The following is a 24662-nucleotide window of genomic DNA, read 5'->3' as shown; positions in this document are numbered from 1 at the left end:
AAAAATATTTTTGCTATGTTTATTTTGTAATTATCCCACTGACATGGACTGCCAAGAGCTGGAGAGCTGGTGTCACTGCATTTATTTTGGAGCCTAGTTAAAATAGACAGTGAGTCTGCAATACTTCATAAAGAAACACGCAGAAGGTTAAGCACAACTGACTCTTCATCTCTATTTTATTTCACAGAAGCAATGCATTTCAGGGGTTGAGAGGAAGTTTAGGGAAAACCTGCAGTTCTCAGAAGACATTGTTCATAATTTAACCAAAACAATACAATACATAAGTAAATGCCATGAAACTTGTGCATATTCAACTTTGAAGAGATTAGTCCCTTCTTAAATAATGGGACAAGAATTAATGAAGCCTATCTTCAGTGAAACACTCTTCAAAATCTGGCTTGCTTTATTATAGACAAAAAGTTTTCTGTACACTATCATCTCTGTTTTTCCTGACAGTAGGACACTGAGTTATTCCAAAATTTGGTTATAAGCACCATGAATGTAAACAATTAAAACCTTCATTTCTAGTTAATTATCAGTAAACAGAACAGAAATACTTGCAGACAGAACCAGTGGAGACAGCATAAATTCAGAGTCCGTGGAAGATCATTTGGCTTTCTTCCCATTAGGATTAAAGTGGTAAAATCTGGAGCTGAGATGTTTGTAGAGATGATGGTTAATGCCACACATGAGCTTCATGTTTTGACACCTGAGCTATTCTGTGCTTGTCTATAGACTTCCACTACCAGTGTTTCCTGTCACATCAGGAGACGACGGCCAGATGTGCTGAACTCCTTCCTGCAGAGGCACACCCTAGGCAGAAAGAAATTTCAAAGCCTCCACTTTGTTAAAAACCGCAGTCAGCTTTTGTCAGGAGCTTGGCTGTTGGCGTGATTCCAGGATAAGACAGACACATCAGCTCAAACCAGTTTTTAATTTCATGCTCAGATCAAATGCTATCTATATTATTAAAATATTGTGAACAGGCTTTTTTTTTTTTCCCCCCCTGTTCCAAATAATGAATACTAAAATTTTTAACAGATTTGAACCAAATGCATCCAAATGCTTGTTATATCTGGAAGTGGCTAATGTTGATAAAATGACTGTCCCATAAATATACAATGCTATTTCATAATTTATTTTTTTACTATCACGAATATGACAGAAAATAATGAACCGTAAGTTTAAACCTGACTGTCCTAGGCATTGCTGCTCCTATGGTGAATTGCAAGCTGATGGATAAAACTGCTGGTCTTACCTCACAGTGTTTTAAACATATTTTGATGTGGTACAAACAATAACATAGAGCACAACTTTGGAGAGAACGGGTCTGCTGTGTTCAGAGGGGGTTTGATCTAAAGGCCACAAAAGTCTGAGGAAAGACTGTGCGGACTCTGAAGGAGTATAGAGCAGGTAAACACATGCACACTATGACAAATCCTTAATTTGTCTGGTCCCAGACATTTCTTAAGAGAACAGTTTACCCAAAACTGCAGTAAGCATAAACAGTTTTGAGGACAGGAGGAGGCTGATAATCTCCCATGCTCTTAGATCTTGAATAGATTTTCCTATTCATACATTGCGTCTAGCACAAAAGACAAGGTCTACCTCTGGTACATGCTATGATAGCATCTCACAAAGAGGAGACTTGGACTTCAGCCTGTTGCCTCTTTCCCTTTGTGGAGAAAATGACAGCAAAAGGAAAACACCTCAAGGAGTAGCATCCTGACTCTTGACTATCCCTCTGGCCTCTTCTGTATTGGGGGTGCAGGTTTAATGGAATTCCCCTTCCTCTCCTGTAAACCTGTACTCAATTTCCCCCAGGCTTTCTTCTAGAATTGTTTATACAAACTGTGTATTTACTTAAATGGGTCAAGGGAGCTCTTCCTTTTTTTTTTTTTTTTTTTTTGTTTTTTTTTTTTTTTTGTTTGTTTGTTTGTTTTTGTTTGTTTGTTTTTGTTTTCAAAGCAGCAATTCTTCTGAGTAAAACTACCTGGTGATACAGCAAACATTTGTTTCCACAGTGAGTTTTCATTCCATCCACTGCAACGCCATTATGGTAGGTCTTCAGCATCTCTATCTGTATATGGGTTACATACCGCATTATACATACATCTTTTAACATGGTCATTTTCTCACTAGCTAGACCAGAGCTGCAATCAGTACCGCCTCTCTGCCAAAAATGCAACTTCTCAGAACATGCATGATGAAATATGTATATACAACTTAAATCCTGGTGAAGGTACTTAGCTGTCATATTAACAGCTTTTTACCTTTTTTATAAATACCGAATGAATTGGAGCAAAACAGATTATCAAGAATGTGCATTTTAAAAACATCACTTGAAAAGCCAGTAAAATTTCACTTGTTCTCCCTTTGGAGAGAGGTATTTGAGACGAAAGTGTTTTACTTAGAAGTAAGTTTGCACAGGAAATGTGAAGAATAATTTTCTGCATTTTATTATTTTTAGCAGAAAAATAACCCCTTAAAAAATAGGGAGCTGCCATATATTTGGGACTAGTGGAGTAGCAATAAATAAAAATGCTGAGATGTCTTCTTTGTTTTGTATTCCATAAAAGTAAGCTCTGCATTGCCTGAGTTAGAAGCAGCAAACGTTGTTTACTTGGGTTACCACTGTCCACACAAGCAGTTCAGACGACAATCCACATGACTCTCAATTGTAAAGGACGGGCTTTTTGAGGGGATGGGTTGAAAATGTTCCTTAAGGTTTTCCTTTTGGCACTTTCTGCATCCTGGACTGTCAAAGTGAGAGACACAGCAGAGCTTCCTCTTCATTGGAGATGGAGTGAAATGTCTCCCTGCCTCAGCAATGTCAACTGTCAGAGGTCAGAAGGAACCGTGTATGTCGTCACAGGAAACATCTTCCCCGACTCAACTGGAGATGTGCTACTGTGACCTTCTGTGCTTAGATCTGCTTTTGGAACTTGTGAAAGGGAAAGAAGACCCCTTTGTCCTCCCATCTTTCCTGATTTAAGGGAATTTCTCAGGGAAGTTAAAGAAGTTTGGTGTCACAAATTACTTTTCATTTTCTGCCAAAGAAAACTGGATTATTGTTTGTCTCTTCTGGTATTTCCATCACCACCAGTCCAAGGGTCAGTCACAGAAACCATCCACCTTGCACAGCCAAACCTCTGTGCTAATCATCTCCTCTGATATAAAGGTACAGGGCACAAGCTCAGACTGCTTTACTGTACAGAGTTTGGTGACAACCATCTCTGAGGAATCCAAGTACTTTCAAATATTTAGTATGCTCTGCTGCACCACCTCTCCTCAACAGGAACCTTCTGCAAGCTCAAGGTGGGCACACTGCTGTCATTCGCAAGCAGAACATGTTTGCCCTGGAAGGTGTAAGATAGAGAAACCTCAGATGTAAAATTCTTCTTCGTTAGCTGGTGAAGCTGGGCAAACACTGCCATGACCATCCGGAGAACAAGGAGCTGTTCTCAAGGACTTTTTGGGCTGCTTGGAGACAGATGCTGACATAAATGAGATGGAAGGCCATTCAGAAAGAGAAGGCAGTGAACCATCAACTGACTCAAAGTTATTGCACATGGCTGATACAGGCCTTCCACTGGTGGCCACCCGTTCAGCCTTATTGACAGTTTGTTTCTGTGGGGGAAGAGAGACTTCCAAGTCATTGCAAAATCCATTAAGGGCAGAGTATGCAGAGACCACAGACAGGTCTGAGAAGGACAGCTTCATCCCTGTGTCTACATCAGTCTCCTGAGCACCCTCCAAGTCATCAATGTTAAGCCTGGGGCTGCATCTCCATGTTTTTAATCTGGTTGCAGGTGACCCAGTATTTAAAAACTTAAATGGTTCATTGAAATGAAAAGTCTCTGAGGATGAGGAGGATTTCATTGTGGGCAAGCAGAACAGAGACTTGCTTCGTTGAAATGACCATGAAATGCTGGAGGCACTGCTGGATCTGCGTGTGAAGTCTCCTCGATCACTGTGTCTCAAGTCCTGCTGGGAGAAACCAAGATAATGACCGAGGCCGTTTGCGTGATGTACCTTGTTTTGACCCATTTCTTTTGCTTGTTCAGGGACAGATTGGTGGCTCTGAGGAAGAAAGTCTGGCAGAGTGGTGAAGGAGGAATCTGTTGGCGCAGATGGATATGGTTGCTTGTTCTGCTTTGCAGACTTCCTACACCAACTGCGTGTTTGCTGCAGCCAGGAAAAGGAGAAAAGAAGATCATATTAATACAGAATTGGCAGTCTTACAACCATAAGTCTCCATTGCTGAGTTGTTACTGCAAATAATTATGAAGCAGACTTCATTCAGTATGCTTGCCGCAAATGTTTCACTTCAATAACAAAGAGAAAGCACCCTGCCAAAATCCTAAATATTTACATAAGAAGCCTCGAAGACAACAAGAATAAATGGTAGAGGAGCCCTGCCTTGTGGGCTGTATTACACTAGCTCAAAATTCTCACTTCCTATTGACTTGTTCAGATTCATTCATATTCTGTCTTCCAACATTACTGCCTTAGCAGACAGCTGAAGAACAAAAATGAAGAAGAAATGGGAAAAGTATGTTACAGTCATTATTATTTCTCATTTCTTGCTTACTGTGGTGTAACGTTCTTACTTTTTCCTCTGAAACGTCAAAAAGCCTTTAGCAAGCAACCTCATACTCTGTCATCTCAATAGGAATTTACTACTTCTTTCAACTCTGACATTTGCTCTTTCACATCTGGTTAGCTGAGCAGTGTGCTCTAGAGCCCACTTGCTCTATAACTAGCTCCTAATGACTTTAAACACAGCTTTAAACATGTAATTTGCTTGTAGACACCTAGACTGGAGACCTATCCTGATGGTTATGATCTGAACTGGCACCTGAATCTCATCCCTAGGGCAGGATTCAGCTGTGTACCTGCCAGATACTTGAGCATTTGCACAGGGATAGCAGCTGTGACAAACGGGGAGACAGTGTCCTTCTCAAGAAGCAGCTGGAGGCCAGGTGGCCTTCCTGTGGGATTAGACACTGATGTGGGGGCAACTGAACTGAGGCCCTAGTGTCCAAGCAAGCATAAGGTTTTCCATCATCCCACTTATCTCGGTAAGGCTTTTACAAGTTGGCATTTTAAAAAGTTTAATTTAAAATCTTACTGGAATTTCTCACATAATACAAAATTCTAGATTTCTGTCCCAGAAGGGGTGGGAACTAAAGGAACAAAGTACACAATCATACCCTTGAGAATAAACAGTACTCTCAGCTATGGGAATTGTCAGCTGGAAACAAGAGAGGAGAACGAACCAGGTACCTTGGTCGCTATGTGCTCTTAAAGTGACAAGGCTGTGACAAACACGATTCTGGGCAGTCACAAATGAGCTAAAAAAGTATTAATGTGCTGTGGACAGCACTGCTGAGGCCTCATCCATAATGCTGTGCATGGCTCAAATCATGGCTATGTGAAAAAGAAAAAACTCACTGGAAAAGATGTAGCCAAAAGAAAAAAAAAACCCAACAAAAAAAGATGAACTATCCATTAAAAACCCCGAATCACAAACTAATACAAGGTTTCTAATCACAACAGAAGTAGAAGAGTATTCTGAGGTAAGTAATGGATAAAGATGGAGCTTGATCACTTTATCAAAGAGATTATATGACATGACAGAAAGGGATAAGACCTGGCAACCAAGGAGGTCCTTTGAATCCCCTGTCTCTAGAAGAACTCCATACATTGCTGCTTCTGATGTCTTGCTAGTGCACACCACATCGTCTTAGTGACCTAGACCTGTCATAACCTTCTTGGTTTTTATTGCAGTGATTTTACAGGCAAAAAAGGATTTTCACATCTGTAAAAAATGTTTTGTTCATTCATGACTGCCTATCTAGAGGTGATTTATAGGACAGCCAAACCACGGGCATTCACTTAGACATTGTAAATGAATATATATATACCAGTGTATCTGTAATGAGGTATGTTAATTCATAACCTATTTCTGTATATTATAATAAGATGTTTTCCTTAACGCCATAAAGAATTAAATGAGCTAATGGGGAAATTAACCACAGTAGCGTAGCAGTTTCATTAACTGATAAGAAATGGAGCACAAAAGAGTCAAATAAAATGAGTCAAATTGTCAACAAAACATTAACCAGACATCACTTTAGATCTCTACATGCAACATTATTTTATGTGTGCAATATGTGAATTAATTTGTTTAAAAAATTACTCAACAAGATAAAAGGCTTGTATCCATGAAGAAAATACCAGCTGCTTCATAACTGAAGACATTTCTGGATAACCCAGCAATAATAAATGACATGTTGAAATTACACAACCAAATCACTGCCCTCTTTTGATGGGTTTGTTCAAGAAAACAATCCTCATTATATTTTGTTTGTATTAACCAAAGCTACTATTTTTTTTCTATTCAGCAGATCTGATATCAGATACACTACATGGACTCCACCATGCTTGGTGAGAATCAACAGAAGCACCTCCAGAACACTTTTCTTACCTCTCAGAGGCTGATTCACCAAGCATGATGGTTGAGTCCATGAAGTGTATCTGACATCTGGGATTTCAGCCCCTGGGAATGTTCCTGGGCACATTTAATTTATTAATACAGGTAAAGTCTTAAGCATTTTGGGAATAAAACACAGCCACAAGAGTAGCTGTTTTGAGCTCTCTCTAATATTTACAAACATTCCAGTTTAAATCAGCTTGTGTTAATTTTGGATTGTAGATATGCAACACAATGACTACAGGTGCAACCAAATTACCAAAAGGATGCTTACGTGAGACATCACCTACAAGGGTGTGGAGCAGAGGTCAACACCAGGATAAATGGATGAAGTGAGATGAAACACCCCTGCTAGAAACCCTGGGGGCTCTCATGTAGGAACTTTCTCATCAAAATGCAGATAAAAATTAGAGACTCAATGGAAAAGGTGAAATTCTAAGTGGGAGCACTTGGAAGGGCCAACCTGTCCTGTGCAGCAGAATAGCTTTATGTACCTGACCTAACTGGATCATGCTTACACTAACAAGAAAAATCTCCTTTAAGTAAGACATGAGTTTTAGAGTTTGGTTATTTTGAATGTTTTTCCTAGCTCTTTTAATGTTCCTGTGGACAAATGAGAGTATTTCATTTTATACAAGGTATTTGCTGTTATTCCTGCTACTGGGTCACAGCTCCTAGTCAAGGGCTGGCAGGAGGCAATGGTGGATCTGCGAGGAGAAGGGGACAAGTACAGCCTGCCCTCAGGATGGCTGCCTGCAGGGCAGGCCAAGAGACATCATTAACACAGCTTATTTCTGAACAGCTCTGTTTATAGGAGGAATCGTTTACCTCAATCCTTTTTTTTTTAGATGTGTTTTGATTTAGAAGACCTATTTTTCAATGCTGCTCTTCAAGATATGGGCAGAAAGGGGAAATAATAGGGGGAGACTTTTTTAATGCTTTCATCTTAAAACAACATAACTGAAGACTTTCCTGACTGTGAGAATACCAGACTGCGCAACTGTACTACAGGTAGAGTGTCAGAAGCTCCATCTCATGAAATACTAGTGAATAAAGATTACAGGCTAATCCTACATTGCAGAGAACTGGATTATGTGGACTGATTAAGACTTTTCTGTATCTATATTCTGTAGCTTGTCAGAGATCACAGAGAGGTTTCAATGATTTAGCAAGGATGGAAATTCAGGCAAAACTAGCTTCTAGTCCTGTGCCAAGGCCATTGACTGTGCTCCCTCGTACCACCCTGGCATAGCATATTGAGGGCTGCATGCAGCCTGTGTGTTTGTGTGATCACTCCTCTTTGTTTTAACCTTAGAGTGCCTGACAGTCCCACAAAGTTCAGGCTGAATTTCCAGGTGTGACTGCTCATGGGAGAAACCATGACAAACAAGTGGGAGGTGCTGATCTTCCACTGCCCTTCGTGCCATGGGATGCTGAAAACACCAAAACTTATTTTTGTACCTTGAGGATAGTGTGATGCACATGCAGCTACTCTTTTCAGCAGAATAGCCTTCTCCTGCCTCCTCAGTTCTGCCCTTGGCTTTGGAAGCAGTTGTATCTGCTTTAGTTTTCTGAATTATTTTCTTTTTTAAGTTCTTATCTTCAGCCTTCTCACAGCTTGCTTTCTGCATTGCCTGTTACCCTGCTGCAGCCTGACAGAGCCCTGCTGCTACAGCCATGCTGCCTGCATCAGGCACAAGTGTGGCAGAGATGCTGGAGAGGGGATCAGACATCTGAGAGGGCTAAGACTTGATCCAAACCAACATGTTGATTTTGAGTGAAATTCCAAATACGGGGAGAGAGATTTGTCAGACCTCGCCACAGAGATGCACAACAAACCCGGCCATTGACTGAACTGATTAGCTCTCTAACAGAACAGGTTTTTTCATCTGGCGCTAATCTGCTGCTCATTTATAATCTCTGCACAAATCTTTGTGAAGCCTGAAGGGATTTAGAGTCTTTGTGTATTATAATGGGCTACAGAAGAATTTCATGACGAATATCCGGGAATGCCATAAACAACTGAGAGTGACCCTCACAAAAATGCACTTTTGACTTCACTTGGGCTGCCTATACCTGACACAAAAAATCCATGAGTGCTCCTGCAGTCTATTTTCAGATATCTGCTTTTTAAGAAAGCAGATAGTGATCTCATTACACATTAGCTGTATTAAGCACTGCCAGCAAAGGCTCCGCTGAGGTTAGAACCCAACCAAACAGCCAGCATGGCAATGACATCACCACCTTGAGCCCAGATTTTGCCTGCCTTGCTCAACTGGAGTGTGATGGTGTTTGTTTAATTGTATTAAAACCTGTGGGATTGATCCAGGAAAAAAAAATCCATGCAAGAAAAACTGGCAAAGGTTAGCCCTCAGTATCGCTATATTGTCTTACTTGAAAGGCAAAATGTATTCAGAAGGGCAGCATATCAAAAGGCAAAATGCACAAACTTGATTTAAAATTGAACTAATTGAAAAGTGGCGTGTAGTGTGTTTGCGAAACTAGAACAGGTGGGTGCCTTGCAATCCTAAATATATTTGCTCTTGAGTGTTTGCTGGGTGTATAGTCATCAGAGATCTTAACTGGACTATTGGAAAAGACAGAGAGAAAGTACCTTAGGATGAAGAAAAACAACTAAAAAAATCTCCTCCTATTTGAGTTAGTTGCTGATTGGCTGTGTGCCCCCCCACCCCCCCCCCACCATTAGCACTAAGAACCAAACATCTACGGCACTAAAAGGAAAGGAGAAATAGAGAAAGATCTTTAAAAACAGGAGGCTAGTATTAGACTTACAGATTAATTGAATCAGCTTAAGGCATCTCCCTTGACTGAATCAATTTTTACTCCAAAAGTCTGTCATTTTCACCAGTTTCAACAGAAACTAAAAGTAATTTTTTGTAAAGGTGCTCTATATACATACTTGCTTGTCCCAGATGCTTTTCTTGCCTTTCTCTCTGTGTTCAGATCTGCTCTATCTGCACTATTAATTTGATCAAGATTGAAGCTCTTTTCTCACCTAGATTTTCCTTCTTGCAGACCAAACTGCTCTCTGCAAAAGTGCCCTCTCTTTGTCTGTTTTTATCTTTTCTTTTTACCGTTTCTGCTTCCCGATTTTTCTCTCTTCTACTTGTACTTAACTGTAGTGTCTCAAGACTGTACTAGTTGGACTGTGCTTTCTTTCCTTTATTTCCCAGAGTCTGTAGTTAGTAACGCTTTGAGTAACAGGGGCGAAATGATTTAGCCGCATTTAAGACTGCAGGGGTACATTATATCATCCAGCTTGACCCTGTGTTCATCATTTTACAAATCATTAAGCCATTTCTTTATTGAGCCTGCTGACACTTCAGGCAGATGAGAGCATTTCAGTTTTCAGGAGACTAAATTGCTGTATGCCTAAGACATAGGTGCCACAAATCCCAAGGCCCCTAAAATGGCAGCAGATTGACTAATGATTTTAGACTATTTACACATTTTATCAAGATTATATGAATGCTGGATGACCATCAAAGCACCTAAACTGGAAACTCAGGGAAAGAGAAGGAACGCTGCTTTGTGCTGGAGAGAGGAAATGCAGAGCCAGGTGAGGTCTGGAAGGGTTTGGTGGGTCAGCTGAAGTAAATGCCACTGTGACCACACTAATCTGTGTCCTAAACCTCTCAACAGAAACAGAAGTGGACCCTGAGCCTCCAAGATATGCCTCTCCTTGGTCAAGATAAGCCTGAGTGGCAAACCATCCCTTTTGCTGCAGAGGAGAGTAAAATGTTTCCTAGTCCTTTTAGGGCTAGGAGAGGAAAAGGAAAAGCTTTGTTCTAACCTCAGATCTTGTAATTATTTTGACCTCTGCAGCTCACGAATACCCACCCTTGCTGCCCATATATCTAAGACAGGGTATTTTCTGCATTGTCCAAGTCCCCTTGTCCCAGCTCCTTGCTTCAGTTACAGCCTGTCTCCAGCAGTCTGTAAGGAGGCACTGTCTGCTCCCTAAAACCCACTGGGTCAGTTGTGCATCATGGAAACATCTCTCTCCCCAATTTCTGCATTCAGTTGAGTGTGAGGTTTGACTACAACCATAGCTTTCATGCAGATATGTACACGTTTTAAATAAGCTGAGGGAAATAAAGGCACTTTTGTTCTCCTTGTGGTCCCAGATAAAAGAGTTCATGAGTCTCACAGACACCTGTACATAATACACTAAATAAACAAAGAGGATTTCAGCTATAAGCTTTTGATTCTTTTTGCGGTATAACATAATTGCCGATGCCTGTGTAGGCATGTAACCTTCATGCAAATGCATAGCATAGAGTGCCTTTATGCTTGCAGCTGGCAGACATCTGCAGCCCCTGATTGACTTCTGGCAACTCCAAGGACATATTCAACAGTGACATACTGATCTTGTACATAAATGACTGAAGCTGACTTCATGAAACCATTAGGGGATGACTACTGCTTGAACATAGATCTAGAGTACTCATTTTGTACATAAAGTGATGGCAGAGACCTGAACTTGCAGGTAGCACAGCAGCAGGTTAATCATTCTTAATGGTTGGGTCTACAAGCTGTCTTTTCTCAGAGCCAAAGCTTCAGGTAATAAACTGTGTTTCCTAAATATGGTTGTATCACTTCTAACCTCGGGATTACAGTTGTCTGGTGTAGGTAAGAACACTGGCCTATTAACTCAGCAAATCAGCTAAAAAATTCCCTCTAACTAAAAGCTGCAATCAGTTAACATTTGCCCTGTTATTTCAAGGATGCTCTATAAAGCAACACTAGGCAGAAAATAGCGACCCCACAAATAATATAGGTTCATTAGCACAATAACTGGCATAAAAGTTTACAATGCCAGATCTAACTACCTTGTTTCAGACAGGATTAGCATAGACTGGTAACAAACCACACATTTCTTGAGATTTTTATTTGTCTTGGCTTTCTGGCACTGTTGTTTGCTTCTTGGTGCTGAAGATGGTGAAAGTGAACGGATTTCATCAAGAAATTGGTTATTACAGGGTGATTCAGGTGCTTGAACATAGGTGTTTGGTCCATTCTGGTATCTCTTAGGGTGCCTCCCTGGCATTTCAGAAGGGCACAGCTCTCCTGTAGGTTCTGAGTTCAGCCTGCCACAACACCTCTTCTGGGTGGCTTCGGTACCCATTGGCAAGTAAAATAGCAGTCGGTCTTATGCTTAAGAGCTGAGTCACTAGCTAGGTGAGATATTCATTTGCTGTCACCCACCTTCCTCCCAAGTACACTTGCATGTCCCCCCTCATGCAGAGTAGCTAGGAAATTCTGCCAAAATGTTATTTTACCTTTCCTACCTTATCCAAAGACATTCTCATAATTTAAAGGAGCCATCTGTGCATTTTCGTCTCTCTGCTCACTATCCCTGCTTCCCAAGCATCTGTGGCCAAGCCAGTCCCATCAGTTGTTAACCTTCCTCGTTTCCCATGTTGCACCGCCAGTGTGCAAGTTCATTAGCACTTCAGCTGTCCCTGTGCAGATTATGCCCAGAAGCAGCCAGGAATTTGGACAAGACCTATGAAACTGGCAGTATATTCCATATACCAATATATGGTATATTCTTAGCTGCATTATTTACATATTCTTCCCACTGCTCTGACAAGAGCTCCCCAGAGCTCCTGTTTCTGGGCACTGGTGAAGCAGTGTGGGTGTCTTTCCACAGGATTCAAACATGCTCTTAAGCCTTGCTCCTGCTAAAGCCAACTGTAGCTTACATTTTGCCTCAGCTGGTATATAGTTGCACCCTTGGAGCTAACTTGCCAACGTGGAAAAGCTACTGTGACAAAACAATTTTGAAGGGCTTCCTTGCAAACGAAGGAATAGTTTCTGTGGTATTAAACAGACATACCCTGCCTATTCGTAACTCTATTTTCTCCTGCACTGACTTTATCTAAGCCCCTTGGTAACTACATTTACAAAATGGGTTAAGAACATGGATCAGTCTGGCTGGCAAGTATCCAAGTCCCTGTAAGCACACCAAGAAAAACACAGAGGTCACATCTTGTTAGTCTAATCATGGAGGTATATTCAAACTTCAAGCATTAAACACTGCCTGTAATCTGTAAAAAGGTGCAGGGTCCACATGAAGTAAATAAAAATATTCTGATGATTACTAAGTAGCAACTCCTGTGCAGGCTGAAAAATACTAAGAGGTCATTGTTTGGGTTCATATAACTGCGTAGAAGTGAAAGTTATTACTAATGCTGTGGCATTGATAACATTATTAATAGCAGCACTTGCTGAGAAGTCAAAAGGTAGTACTTGTTACATGAAAAGGTAAATACTATAATTGTTCTGAACTCAGAACATGCTAAAGGAATATATGAATTCCATGGACAACCAAATCAAGTGTTTCCTCTAACCCATTCTCCATCGTATAATCCCTTTTCCTTAACTGACCATTCTGTCTTGAATTAGGGTATTAACGTGTTTTCACCTGCTGAGTGGCTGTTATGTAGTTAGCCATCGATATGAACAACTGCCAACTTAAATCTATTTATCGACAGTTTTTTTGTTCTTGTGCCAGAAGATTCATTTAGTGAAACAGCTTTTTCCCATTCCTGGCATTTATCTTCTGGTATATTTTCTGAGTGCAGTGAGAGGTCCCTTCAGACTTACTTTGGCTAGGCTCATACGACCCTGCTCTTCCAGTTTCCATTTGCAAGACAGTCTCTCCATTCCTCTGTATGGGTGAGAGCCTTTCCCTGTACCCGCACCTCTCTGAAGTCACCTTTCTGGAGCCCAGGGCTGGAGACAGGTGAGGCCTGTGGGACCTTGTGCAATGGTACAAGCACTTCCCACACTCCTTAGGGATACTAACTCCAGGTACACACCAGAGACTGCACTTTTATTTTCATGGCCATGTTGCACTGGTGGCTTGTAGTCATCTGAGTACAAACAGGACATTTTGCCTTTGGTCTAGTTATAGAGCTCCACTTCTGATTGTATGAACTTGTTTAAAACCTGTATACCAGGACCTAGTCTTCATGACTTTACGTGAGATCCGAAGTCCCCGTTTCCCCCCAGTTTTGCATCTATTAAACTTCTTTTAATTAAATTTAATTAAACCACACTTCCAATGTGATAATTTCCATTTCTGTAACTTCATTCCCATTTATCAATTTGCTCTCCTGTTCAGCATCATCCTCCTTACTGAAAACACAAGTGAAAATTAATTGCACTTGGAGGCCATGCTTAGCAGGTTTTTGCTCTTCTCTTTTGATGAATATGGCTAAAATCTTATTCTGATTTTCTTTGCATGTTTTATGTCAGTCTGTTGTTCAACAAGTCTTGTTTTACCTCTACCACCTAGCACCCATTATTTTTGAAAATGTGCTGTTTTGAAATTGAAAGACTTATTTAGAAGCCTTATTGGTTTTTTTTTTACCCTTCCCTTCAATTGACTTGAAACCAGCACAAGATCTCATACATATAGCAGAAACCTCCTGAAAAAGAACAGGGAAAATGGGATGTGAGTCTGGTTGCTGTGTAAAAGTTAATGATGGCTCTTGTAAGCTTAAGTTTACAAGTTACCTCAGGCTAACACAGATATGCCTACCGTGCAAGCAGTAATCCTGACAAATTGGTGGCTGTCTTGGCAGATGGTCAGGGAAGCTGACCTGCCTCCTGAGCCCTACATGTGTGTGGTTCAGCTCTGGCATGGAACATCTCTCTGGGCAGCATCTGCAAAGTGGCATCAAAAAGTTTCACCACCACCTGGATGTGACTCACCAGAGAACAGATGCCCCATGTACCTGGATTTTCAGTTCCCAGGAGCTACAAACCCAGAGGCACTGTGCTGCAGGGGGCTGTACATACCTCCCTGCATGCTAGGAGGTTTGTAAAGTAGAAGAATGGCACCACAATGCCTCTTCCACAGAAAAAAGGTTGAACAATTTGACAAGCATTGTGAATGCAATTCATTTGAAAAAAATACCCCTCTTTGAAATCTCAACAAGTCTTCCAACAGTCTGTGCTCCCTGATTCGGCCAGCAGGGACAGGGAAGGGATCTGACCCCTGTACTCGGCACTGGTGAGGCCGCACCTCGATTCCTGTGTTCAGTTTTGGGCCCCTCACTCCAAAAAGGATATTGAATGACTCGAGCGTGTCCAGAGAAGGGCAACGGAGCTGGTGCAGGGTCTGGAGCACAGGTCGTACGAGGAGCGGCTGAGGGAACTGGGGGTGTTTAGTCTGGAGAAGAGGAGGCTGAGGGGAGACCTCATCGCCCTCTACAGCTCCCTGAAAGGAGGGTGCAGAGAGCTGGGGATGAGTCTCTTTACCCAAGTAGTAAGCGATAGGACAAGAGGTAATGGCCTCAAATTGTGCCAGGGAAGGTTTAGACTGGATATTAGGAAGCATTTCTTTCCAGAAGGGGTTGTTAGGCGTTGGAATGTGCTGCCCAGGGAGGTGGTGGAGTCCCCATCCCTGGAGGGGTTTAAGAGTCGGGTTGACATAGCGCTGAGGGATCTGGTGTAGTTGGGAACTGTCAGTGTGAGGTTAATGGTTGGACTGGATGATCTTCAAGGTCCTTTCCAACCTAGATGATTCTGTGATTCTGTGAATGCTAAGCAGCAATAAATACATCTGCAGTGCAGGAGTGCACATTAACCTGGCTCTGTATTGCCACAGTTCCCCCCTCTGCAGGGCAGGCAGCTATTAAAAGTTTGCTGCTTGTTACCACTTTTTCTCTCTTGGATGTGGTGTAGCGAAGCAAAGCATGCTGATACATTGCCCAGATATGGTGCCTACAGACATCCTAACTAATAAACAGTCTTTCAGGACTTGGTTACGAGCACTTGAGATTAGTACAAAAAGAGTTTTTGGGAATGTCTCTCAGGCTGGCTGCTCTTCAGGGTGCAGTTCTTTTCCTTCACCACCTCCCTCTCCATCCTGATAATCACTGTGCAAAAGAGAGATGCAGTTTGTCACCCTGCGATGCTAGAAAATAATGAATACCATCAGGAATTCTGCTTGTCTTCCAAAAAAATCTCATAACTGAGAGCTATTTTATAAACCCCTGTCAGTTTTGTGCCTAGATTTCTTATAAAACTACACCCATCAGCCATCATTTCTCCACTTGGGCTCATAATTCCTTCTCTCCACATTCTTTTAAACAGCTACCTCATCTCACATCACTCTTTGCATAAACTGAGGTTGACTGATATCTGGATAGTATCATCCACTACTTTCCTGATTAGTTAAACACACAGCAAAGGGTTTCAAGTTCGTTCTTTGGTGTTACTGTCTTGGCTCATTCTCATAGGGTAAAGAAAAAATAAAAGCCTTTTTTCTGGCTGCTATTGCAGGTTAAGCTTTCCTGCACAAAACCAATAAATGTGCTTGTGTTTCCCTGAGTACTGAACTTACCTGCAAAAGGATCCTATTCCCATCATGGTCTTCTGTCTGCCACCTGCCTTCACTGATGGGGCTGCAAGGGTTGGGCAAGAGAGGCACAAGCTTTCCCACATCTTTTACTCTGAACTCCAGCACTGCTGAATCTGTTGGCATTGGCACCTGGCCCTTTGGAAGTTTTTTTAAAGAAAACTGAATGTCTATTTCCATGTTAGAATAGATGGGAAAAACACAAAAGTCTGTTTTTTTCTGACATACTGGTCTTTTCAGTATTAACTCGTACAATTTCAAAATGTCAACAAAGTTTTCACTCCTGCAGTATATAGTGAAGCGGATAATTTCTTTCCCATAGTGCACTGGGCGAATGGCCCACAGAGGAGTCTCTGGAGCCAAAGTGTAAAAGTCCTGGCTGCATGGCATGTAAGGGAGGAACTTCCCATGCACTCGCTCTGTGTGGTGGTAATGCCAAGGCGGCTGCTGAAAGGTTTTGTGGAGCTGCAAGATCGGTTCTTCTCCATATTCCTCCTGCAGAAACAGAATGATGGCAAGGGCTGGCTGAGAAACACCAGCCTTACCTGGCTTCCTGTGCTTCTTGGGTGCTCGTCTTTCTGAGACTCGAAACAGCTGGAGGTCTGGATGGATCCAGGCTAGAAGCTTATCAATGGCTTGCTGAAGAGTCTTGGATTCACCTGGGTCTGTGATAATATGTACACTAACAAGGAATGGATCTTGTATGCCTTCCAGAGAAAGTTCACCTGAGAGCATAAAAAGAAAAATAACCTTTAAGATTTGTAACCAAGTTGTCAACATTTAGGTGATCCTTAAAGGAGAAACAGTCTACTCAGTCACACTAGGCTTTTTTTTCATCTCTCAGGCTCACCGTACAGAGTATGTACATGTATGTTACAGAATAATGTACAGAGATATAGCAACCAAGAAAATAATCAGAAGACAGAGATTCTTCATCAAGTATATTGTAAACATTATTGTCTCTACTGAGGTAACATCCAAAAGACATTATCCAATGTGCATTTCTGTGTTAGAAAAGAGCTGCCCCATATAGCTGTGCGGTAGGAAAGATAAAAATACTGACACAGAGTGGGGGTGACAGGGATGCTAATGATGTGCAGAATGATCAGAGTGGACAGTGTTCATCCCACCATTTTAATTTGTGACAGTTGGCTTGGGGCATGGAAATCACAACACTGAACTCCACTCTATCACCTTGACGTTGGAGTTTTCCACCCAGTTAAGAGTGTTGTGTGTCCTGGAGGCAATTGTTTTAATAAGTAAGGCAAAGTCTGTAGGGAGAGGTGATATCTTTTATTAGACCAACTGATACAGCTGGGAAAAAAACCAGACAGGCCTTCAGGCACACAAGTCCTTCTTCAGGAAAAGATATTACTTGTCCCTACAAATCCTGCACTGTTCATATCTTCAGACCGTCACGACTATAATACTACCGCTTAAAGGTTTTTATAAGGTTAGGGAAGACTGGTAAAAGCAGGAAGCACAAAAATTACACTTACTCAGGGGAAAAAAGAAACCTCTAGTTAGCCTTTGGAATGTTCACAAGGGCTCAATCTGTTGTTGTCCCTGAAAGTTCTTTGATAGCTCAGAAGCAGAGCAATGGCTGGTTGGAGGGCAGGGGAGAAACTGTCACTTCTGTTCTGCTGGAGCTGCATGCCAATAAAGATGCACGTGAATGGAGATCCAAGACAGTTTAATTAATTATGCAGGTAGTCTGGATATTTTTGCTGAAATGGTTCCCTCTCTGTGGTGTTCTGAAACCACCTCCATGTGTGAGACCCCGAGCCTAGGCACAAAGTCTAAATGTGTGAAGCCTTAGAAAGGCTTCCCAAGCTTTTCATTGTGCAGATCACATTTAATAGGGGGATTGTCTCATGGGCTGTTTTCCCTCCTACTGGCAACCAGTACGAACCTCTTCCTCCTCCCTCCTGGCATCAGAATAACATTCCTGTGATACTTCAGCAACTGCTTTATGGAAAAGCAGTATTATACGAGTAGTGTATTTTAGTTGTCTTTCAATACAGAATGGCTGCAAGACCCAGAAAAAAGCTAGATGCAACTTCATAGCTTTCCAGAGCTGACCAGTAAACATACCATTAGCTTCAATTTAGAAGCTGCAGAAAGATACAGTATGCAGAGGAAATAGCAACCATGCATTTTGCCTAGGGGAGATATAGAAAAATCAAGCAAATAATCAAAAATACAATTACGGGAGAGTTCTCATATCTCTGAAATGGGTGATGTGGAGTGACTTTGTCAGATGGTTAAAGGAAGAAAAATATTAAAGAAAATATCTGTGTCAGTATGTGGCAATGGCTTTGCTGTGGCAGTTGCTACTAGTAGGCAATTCTTTGAGATATCCCCTGTGGATAGTCACAGTACGGGAGGAAAACAAAGGGGTGTGGGGGCAGGTCCTCTCATGGTCCTTTACACGGGACAGCAGGACAGGAAGGAAAACAAATTGCAGAGGACAGTGATCTAATAAAACCAGAAAGAAAGTAATCACCATAGCTACGCAGTCATTCATTTTCTAAGACTGGAATAGAAGATGTTCAGCTTTTTTCTCCCTCCATTTCCTTTGTTACACAAATGCTATCAAAGCCTGCAACAAGTGACAGGCTTGATATTTATGCATATAAATGACTGCAGCTCTGAAAGAAGCCTGGGCACAACAATGTGAAGCCGAGCCATCATTCCTGTCGGCTTCTTGCTCTGCACTGAAAAAAAAAAAAATCCCTGAGCATGGCTTTTCTGCCCTCCTGTTGCTCAGCATGGTGCATAGACACTGAATGGCTAGAGCATTTTTCAAAAGTGGAGCCCTGTGGGAGCCAGCCCCGGCATTAGTATTCTGCAGCCATCGCTGCCTGTGCCCATCAGCACCAGATGCTTGCAGAGCCAGCCTCAGAAGACCACCAAAGCACGGCACAAAGCCACTGTTAGGAGCTAGGGTTATACGTACAGCAGAGCAAATTACCTTTTTTGAGCTAGAAGTAACTATGCTGAAGGGGGAAAAGTGTAACAAATCAGTACAGAAAGAACTTCAGTATCTGTTTTATGCTAGTAAAGAAGCTTTTTACTGCAACACTTTTACACCTTTCATTATGTGGCTTCTGTGCTTATAAAATGGCAGCCTTTTCTGTTTTGGTAAGAAAAAAAGAAACAAGAAAAGCAGAAATACGAGGCAAAGAGCTAAGAGAAACTTTCCCTGAACTGATGATAAATTGCAAATTATTTATCCGTTACTTACAAGTCTTTTTGCTTCAACTGATTGGGGGGGGGGGGGGGGCGGGGGGCCGAAGCGACACCATTTCTCATGACATGGTTCAATTTGCCCCCAGCAAATTGTCACAGAAGCAGAAGAAAGCTCTGCATATGTATTAGCCTTCCTGTATTACTAGTTATCCCACAGAAAATACCAAAATGCTGAGGCATCTATCTGAAAATAAGCTCCACAATTCTCACAGCTATTACATTTTTTTCTTTCCTATGACAGAAGAGGATTAGTTCTGAGTTAGTAAAACACAAACATTGCTAAGAGATAACTATTACCAGGATTGAAAGAGTGTTTTAGAATTCTAAACTTTTTACTCCTCTGTTAGGTAGTATTAACCACCCATGAGAGGTTAAAGCAAACAGTCAGACCAAATGCTGCAGGGCTGTCACACTTGATGTCTTAAAGCTGAGAGCTGAAGGTGGCCTGATATTTTATGACTGGTCTTTGGATGGGTCCTTCTCTACATATTATTTTTATTTTGTTGCTGATGCAGTACTGCTGAGCAGAGAAAAAAGAAAGTCCTGCAAAGCAGAATGGCAGTCTTGCCCTGTGGTTCTTCCTCCCCTTCTTCACCTGCCCAGAAACCAGGATCTTTTAATCAGAAAGACAATCTGACAGAAAGTAGTGGGTGTTACCAAGTCTGTCTGTGCCAGCTGCCTCATTTCAGTATGACTTCACCATCCTGTCTTGTGGACATACAGGATAGGTACCTGTCTGTCTAGCCCAGTTGCCAACATCCCCTGCTGAATGCATGGAGAGAGACTGCTGCCTCTGAATAACCTGAGGATAATCATGCCTTCCTAATTCCTTTCCTCCCTCCTTTCTCTGCAGGGAACAGTGGTGCCTGCAGACAACAACCCTCTCGGCAACCAGAGCTGCCCAGGCCTCGCCTGGCCACAGATGCCTTGCTGGATGGCTATGACAACAGTGGCAACCTAGTGACACAAAGACCCATGGGTGAAGTGGGAAGCAATGGGTTAAGTGCTCTGCTCCCTTGGGTTGGATGGTGGTGGAGGCAGCCACCACCCCTGAGAGTTGCCATAAAGACTCAGTCTGGTATCTGTTAATATGATCCTTGCTGCAGCCGGCCAGGAAGGTGGTGGTCCTGGCCCAAAGCAGGCACAAGCAGGTGTAAATTCAGGTAAGCAACCCTAGCAGCTGGGAAGCAGTTAGGCTCATCTGGAAGTACAGGGAACTGGAGCTACAACTCCTTCTCCTTGGAATATGTATGCATTTTACATTAAATCACACAGGAGGCAGAATGTCCCCAGAAGAAACGAGCGGAATTTTTTCCCATGACATCTAAATAACCCTAGGTTAGAGAAGTCTCCTTCTTGCATTTGCTTTTTGGTCCCAGGACTCCTGCACACCTGGCTCCAGCAGAATGGTTACTAGGTTAACTGGCCTGGCAGTTTGGTCCCTCTTTTATGTTGTGAGAGGCCCAGGTTGCATTCTCCTGGAGCTGCCCTGCACAAAGATCTGTCCTTTCTCAGCGCAGTGCTCCAACCACTTTTTGATTTCAGGAGAATTTACCACCTTCATCAGTCTTGATGACATCTGTTTTTCGAGGCTTCTCCAGTGGACTTGGCTGGAAACCCACTGGCTGCCTAAAACCAGCCCATAGCAGACCTTAGGAAGGAGATAAGTACCTGTCTCCCTGAGATGTCTCTCCTAACCCTGTGCTGCTGAATGAAGATATGGACCTAAAGACCTCTCAGACTCACCTGGAGATATTTAATGAAGAGTTACCTACAGGGTTAGACAAACCTGGTAAATACGTGAGTGAGGATGGAGTCTATGGCAAAGAGAGATTTAAGGCAAACTGGATCCCAGCCCCAGTTTTTGTATGGGAAAGTTAATTTCAAAACTGGCAGATATTTTCAATTTTGTAGCCACCTACATTTTTAATCTTCTGTTCAGGAAACTCAGAGGAAGTATTCAACCTAAAACCACTTGAAACAAACATTTTTATTTTTATTTTTTAGCTGACCCACAATATTGCATTGAGAATCTGAGCACCAGAACACGAGCTTCCATTTTCCCACTGCGGCATGCTGCTTGATGGGAACCAACATCTGAACCTCTCTCACACTGACATGCAGACTGGATTCCTTTATTACTACATCAGGCAGTAAGATTTCACATTTCATTCTGACCAAATTGCATGATGGACTACAGGAGATGTAAATCAGTCAATGGGAGAGGGTCAGAGCGAATGCGCCAATCTTCTGAACTGCAACTCCCATGGAGCAGTACTTCATTATCAGGAAATAAGTGCAATCAGGAAGTAATGAAATAACTCAAAATTGAACATTACAGATCAGCATATTTTGTTCATGGTTAATAAATCAAAATATTTTAACTGTGGGAATGTAAAAAAAAAAAATAAATCACTGTATAAATAATGTCAGAAAAAAAGCACTATAATATTTTCTAATTGAAACTTCCTGGGATTTCTGTTGCACAGAAAATGTCAATATTTCCCTATTTCAATCCTATTCCAGAATACAAAGCAATGTCAAAATGGTAGCACTTCTCACTGAACAGGATCTTCACATTTTATTTGAATGCAAGGCAAGACTGACTGTTTTAGGTGTATTAATTGAAAGGCTCATGAGGAGACACAAAGACAGAGGCTATTTTCATAAACAAGGAGCATCACTTTATGGGCAGTTGCCACAGAAGCGGTTACTGAACACCTCTGGCAGGAGAACCCACTGTTAGGTCATGCTTTGATGAATTATGTAGCATCAATAATCTTTTGAACAAGCAGGATGTGACAGATTCACCAGCTCCTCCATTCTCTTTCCCTGCTGTTTAATAGCATCTGACAAATGCTGGGCTGAAGGATAATGTGCTTCTCAGCATGCCCTGCTTTGCACACCACCTCAAACTCAGGAAGGATGTTCAGAAGGAATAAGAAAGGGGATATTCTGCACAGCACAGTGACATGAGAAACCTCTTTCACGCTCCCATCAGAGCAGCATTTTCCTGCGGAGCTGCAGCTGAATGCTCTCTAATAGAGGTAATGGTGCCAGGATGCTCACTCCTCCACCTGTACTAAGGTAGTATAGACAATGCACGGCAGATCAGCATACTAACAAGCATGGCAAAATGGTCAATCTGCCCCTCCAGACGGGCACATGATACAGACTCTCTGTGCTGTTATCCAGTTGCTGTAGAAACAAACAAACAAAAATATGTATTGAGCAAAAATAAAGCTGGAAAATTAAGCCCGTTATCTGCCTGATGGAGATAAAAAGCTTTCTCTGGTACATTAATATAAACAGTCTTACGAGGTGTCACTGCCCTTAGTGTACAGCATGAAATCAATCCTGAGGGAATGAATCTTATCAAAAAGTGATACTTAGTGACCGCAGAGGCCCTGCATAATCAAGCAAAGGCAATGGCAGATCTCATCACGTGGTACCTTTGCTGTTAGCTGGTGCAGCAATTGCTGAAACTCCCCACTGTGCTACAGCCCACACCGAATTCTTATCCCTCTCCCACTAGCTACATTTCCCTGACCTGCCTAAGGATAATGTTTCATGATCAACCTGAGCTGCTGTTGAAAGGGGTCATCTAATTTCATCTCACATTCTTCACCTCTCCATGCACTGCTGCCCACTCCCTGTCATGGTTTAAACCTGGACGGCAGCCAAACACCACACAGCCACTCACTCACCCTCCCCACCCCGGGGATGTGGGAGAGAATTGGAGGAGTAAAGGTAGGGAGACTCATAGATTGAGATAAAAATAGGTTAATAACTGAAGTAAAATAAAACAATAATAACAATAATAGAAAGTACAAATGGGTAACGCACAATGTAATTTCTCACCATCCACCGACCAATACCCAGCCCATTCCTGGCTAGCGATCCCAGAGAAGCCAAGATCCTGAAACCACAATCCTGGAAGTAAGAGACAGCCCCCACTTCCCAGCTGACTATTCTATATACTGAGCATGACATTATATGATACAAAATATTTCATTGACCAGTTTGGATCCAGTGCTCTGGTCATGCTCCTTCCCAGCTTCTTGTGTACCTGCATAATGGCAGGACATGGGAAGCTGGAAAGTCTTTGATTTCTTAGCAACAACTGAAAACAGTATATTATCAATATTGTTCTCATACCACATCCCATACTGAATCCAAAACACAGCACTATTCTAGTTACTAAGAAGAAAAATTAACTCCATACCAGCTGCAACCAGGAAACTCCCTTATGTTGGCTTCGGTACTTGTGTAGCTACACATCTTAAACTGATCATGTAAATGCACCCTGACACTTGCCCTCCTGTTTGCAGTCATATGGTCTATGGTGCCAAGATCACCATCTTGGCTTGCCTTCCAAACCATATAACCCTCATCTTCTTCACAGAAAACACAACCATTGTGGCCCAGAGTCATCCCATGGAAGGTTAGGTACCTGACAGATGTCCCTCTGGCAGGAGGCTGGCTGTCCCAGGATCCTTTTGTAGTCCATGGTGAGAGACAGAATCAAACCTCAGATAAGGCCCATCACTCTCCACTGTCCACAGGTATAGTGGGAACCAAGGAACTCGACTTCCATCTTGGGCACCTCAGCTATGCAACTAAGTTGGAGGGAAAGTTTGTGGGCCTACATGCTTATCTTGAAGATCATTCTTGTCCTAGTATCTTATGTTTCTGTACCATTTTGTCAACAAAAAAGACATGGTTTTGTGATGAGTGTTATGGAAGCAATGCTCTCAAACTATGTGATTGTCATGTCTTCCATTACATCCTCCAAACCCAACTTTTTTGTCTCCTTCAGTCAGTCTGCTGACTGCTTATACCAAGGCAAAGTGTCAGGGACTCCTTAGGTCACAGATATACTCTCAGTCCCTATTTCCCTCATCTCCTCATTCACAGTACTGCAGCTCTCTCACTTATCCCCTGACTAACTGGCAGACAAGAAGCAGTTCACACTTTGTATAAAGGTATGTGTGTGTTGCCTGTGGGCAGCTGTAGGTTAGGAGAAAAGGTAACTTGAACTCACATTACAGCCTTTTTTCTTCATAGAGACAAAAGTTTGTCCCACTGCCTTTCATCCAGCTCCAATGAAACCTGTGGGAAGATAATGTCTCTGAAGAAAGATGGCACAAGTTCACAGCATGTTTCCCTTCAAAAACAGGGTAAAAAGAAAGGGACAGGAGTGTGACATTGTGTTTCTGGCTGTGTAACCCCATGTCCCTGACACTGCAGCCTTCCCTGACACTGCAGCCTTCTCCTTGCTCTGTGTGTGTGCTCTACCCAGGCTTTATGGAGCCTGTAGGCATGTCAAAGCACAGGCTGTGCTTTAGAACACAGCAAAGAAAGACCCCTAACTCTGAGAAGGTGTATGGGACCTTCATGCAGACAAACTGTAGGAACCCACAGTGGGTGCTTTCACTTTTAAAAGCAAGCAAACTGCTTGGCAATTCCTCACAAACACTCCCCAAGATAAGGATTTTTCTGCCAATGCTGTGT

The 24662-nt window shown here is 42.2% G+C and overlaps 1 protein-coding gene across 3 annotated transcripts in view; it reads right to left on the bottom strand.

Moving 5' to 3' along the window:
- Positions 1–206: 206 nt before the first annotated feature.
- The window catches only part of FAM124A (family with sequence similarity 124 member A), a 55306-nt gene continuing 30850 nt past the window's right edge, over positions 207–24662 (bottom strand). For all 3 annotated transcript variants that reach the window (XM_074931685.1, XM_074931675.1, XM_074931690.1), the window contains exons 3-4: positions 15882–16621; positions 207–4188 (exon numbers count right to left, since the gene is read on the bottom strand). In XM_074931685.1, coding sequence (XP_074787786.1) covers positions 3385–4188; positions 15882–16621 — 1544 coding nt within the window. In that variant the 3' untranslated portion in view covers positions 207–3384. The remainder of the gene's footprint in view (positions 4189–15881; positions 16622–24662) is intronic.

The sequence above is a fragment of the Athene noctua genome, chromosome 1 (assembly GCF_965140245.1).
Source record: "Athene noctua chromosome 1, bAthNoc1.hap1.1, whole genome shotgun sequence".
NCBI lineage: Eukaryota > Metazoa > Chordata > Aves > Strigiformes > Strigidae > Athene > Athene noctua.
The sequence above is the reverse complement of the archived record's forward strand: the minus strand, read 5'-3'. Positions and strand labels throughout refer to the sequence as shown.